The sequence below is a fragment of the Plasmopara halstedii genome (genome assembly GCF_900000015.1).
Source record: "Plasmopara halstedii genome assembly, contig: Scaffold_672, whole genome shotgun sequence".
Classification (NCBI taxonomy): domain Eukaryota; phylum Oomycota; class Peronosporomycetes; order Peronosporales; family Peronosporaceae; genus Plasmopara; species Plasmopara halstedii.
The window spans coordinates 872995-876169 of record NW_020187589.1 but is presented as its reverse complement, the minus strand read 5'-3'; the positions used below and the strand labels follow the sequence as shown (position 1 = coordinate 876169).

General features: G+C 46.6%; 1 protein-coding gene across 1 annotated transcript; it reads left to right on the top strand.

Moving 5' to 3' along the window:
• Nucleotides 1–1057: 1057 nt before the first annotated feature.
• Nucleotides 1058–2343, top strand: PHALS_13793 (Ribonuclease H-like domain; the record flags this gene model as incomplete). The annotated part of the gene is made up of 3 exons (XM_024729611.1): nucleotides 1058–1405; nucleotides 1498–1623; nucleotides 1690–2343. 3 exons carry the CDS (start codon nucleotides 1058–1060, stop codon nucleotides 2341–2343), a joined length of 1128 nt encoding a protein of 375 aa, XP_024579971.1.
• Nucleotides 2344–3175: the final 832 nt, after the last annotated feature.

The window sequence follows — 3175 nt, the reverse complement described above, 5'->3', positions numbered from 1 at the left end:
GCGTTGGCAAGTGGTATTGCCTGGCAAGCGAGCAATGCCGACGGGCAAAGCAATGCCTATCGGTCAAAGGTAGTTCATCAACCAATGCTATGAAGCACTTAAAAGCGGCACATGGACTCTTTTCAAGTAAGACGGAAACGACGGAGGAAAATAAGCGACGTAAGGTAGAGGCGGTCAATGCTGCGAAGGCCACCGCTCTTGTTAAGGATGACCCGAAACACTTTCACGAAATGCTATGGACTCGTCTGGTCATAACGAAGCTGCTACCTTTGGGCTTCTGCGAGGATGACAAGTTTCAGCATTTTGCCTAATGCAGTGAGTCACCTATTGGCAACCATCAACCCACGCGCAAGAGACTTCACCATTTGATTCTTGGAGTATATCACGCTACAAAAGAGGGCTTCAGGGACGATCTAAGGAAAATCAAAGCTAGCTGCCACTTCATTTGAACGTGGATCTCTGGACCTCGAAGACCTTTAAAGACAAATATGTCGGGATTCGAAGCATCTTCGTGGATGCTCCATGGCGTATGAGAACTTCCATTCTCGCCATAAAGCGCTTCTGTCCAGGCTCGGTGGAATACAAGAGCTCCCGGTTATCAGAGGTCCTTTATTCATGGGTCGTAGATGCCTCGCAGAGTTCGGCCTTTGCCCTCGGATATTGCTGGGTCTACATCTGACGGAGGGGGTGATATAAGGCGCTTGCTATCATAGCTCTTAACGGCAGCTTTTTGGGAACGGTGTGTGCATCATCTGTCAAACTGCGCTCTGCAAGAATCATACGGGACAAACTTGGACCCAAGCAAGGGGGGGAATATAGAGTGTCGAGAGACTCTGCAGAAGATGCGTAGTGTCGAGAGACTCTGCAGAAGATGCGTCGTGTCATCGAGCACTTGAACAAGTCGCCACAGGGGAAACAGCGATTTTATGAGCTCCAGGAGGAGTTGATGAACACGTCATCAGCCATGCTACTCATCGTTTCTTAAGCCTCGCCCAAAGTTATTAAGCGTTTCTCGATAGACAAGTATTACGATGAAAGGCTAAACCTCTCCAGCCCGATGTCGTCTTTGAAGGAGGAGTTGAGGCAACTCTATTCCCTCATTGCCCCGGTGGGGGCGCTGATGCAAGAAAATCAAGGTTGCAGCAAGCCCAATGGTGCGCTCGCTCTTCTTGGTCTTGTTGGTCTCCAGCTGAACACTATGTCAGCCGCAGCTCCTTTGCAAGTCATCCGACCATCAAGAAACAAAAATGGTGAGAGCAAGGAGGACGCATTCTTTGCAGAGCACCATATGCTGGAGGAGACTGTGTGTGAGACCAGGAGGCTGATAGAAAAGGCCTTCAAGAATCGATTCTTTGTCCGCTACGATCCCGAGCTGTTTCCCGAGACTTCAACGAAGAAAGACAAAGTCAAACGGCCACATTCTTACGTCTTCGAAATGGCTTGCGCTCTTATCCCCAACCTGACGGAGCTAAATTTTCTCTAGTTAGTAATTGACAGCCTTTACGAAGGAAGACTCGGGCAAAGCTATTTGAGACAGTGAAAAAGACTGTCCGGGACAACATTAAAGCAATGGTAATAAGAGCGGCCACGAAGCTATCGGCCGCAGGTGGTGCAGGATTTGAGGTAGGGAACACTCAAAAGGATGACCTTCGGAGGGGCAGAGGTACGAACACTTTCGCTGGTATTCAGAACGCAGGAGGCTCATCATCATCAGCAAGCAACGTGCGAGCGCCCAGGAAGAGCTTGGCCTCAACATCAAACCTCTTTAAGTGCCTCTTTGATAAAAGAGCTTTCGTGGTAGGCAATACCTCAGTCGGATGTTCTTTGGAGACTTTAGTGGGTGAGGAGATAGAAAGCTTTGTGAGATTTACCCCCGGACTGCTGATGCCGCATGACGTTGAGCATCAGGATGTACTGGATGGGTTCTGGATAAAACACCAGGGAAGATTTCCTCGCCTCGCTGCAGTTGCTAGATATACCTTTGGAAATTCTGCTTTAACTGCGGGTATTGAGCGTGATTTTGGAATCGCTGGTGTGCTATTGAATCCACGGAGAAACAACCTTGACACTTTCGTTGTTGAGATGATCCTCTTCTTAAACATCAATGGTGAACACACTCCTTGGGACGATATCCCACTCATTAATTCCAAGGACGTACAGCAAACGGCAGGAGGACGATCGAAGTTTGCTCCAAAGCGCTATACCACAGCAACTCCAGCCGGATCATCAACCTTGAATGAGGAGGACGATGAGAATAATGCGAAAGCGGACCGGAGTTTTACAGCGAAGGAAATCGAAAACGACTTTGACTTTTTCACTGCAGCCAGCATACATGATGATTGACTCTATCATGATGAAATACCAGCAGTAGCGGTAGCAGCCAACTAGTCTTTCAACATCGCATATGAATAATGAAGAGAGTTGATATTGTGATCACATATATGCTGCTACTTGTTTTACTCGGAAAGAATTTTATATTCCTTGTGCTCACTGTTAAGGATCAAAGTATTAATGGATCATTACTGTTGTACAAGAGTCTAAGGTTCCACCCGCGCTTGGTCGGTAGTATAAAGAGGAGAACGCAAGAGGATCATATCATCATGATGTTCATCTTCTTGTTGCGTCAATGACGGATTTTAGAAGACGAACGATGGGGATCCCACAATAACTGTCTGCCCTGACTGACCTTCGCACTCATCGTGCTCCATTTTCTTTGCTCCATTCTTCTTCTTCTTCCTTACTTTTCCATTCTTACTTTACATTCACTTTACGACTACTTCTTCCTTTAGCAACAAGCAAACAACACGATCATCATAGAGGTATAATTGCTGATAATAAACGTGCTCATCAACATCACCTCTTGCTATGACCGACCCTATTAATTGCCTCTTCTCTTCTTCTTCTGCTGCTGCTGCTACTTCATGGTGGTGTTGGATTATCTCGACGATCAATAAATAAGTAATAAAGCAGCAAACAAGAAAATTGGCTAGAAGAAGGTCAGTAGGCGAAGATAGAAGAAGAACAAGAAGAACAAGAAGAACAAGAAGAAGAAGAACAATCCTTGCCACAAAGGGAGAGGGAGGGACGACGCGCCTGCTGCAGATAGAACTAGCTAGCAAAGGCAATCTAGGCTATGATGTTGTGACTAATGACGTTGATAATGATGATTAGTGAC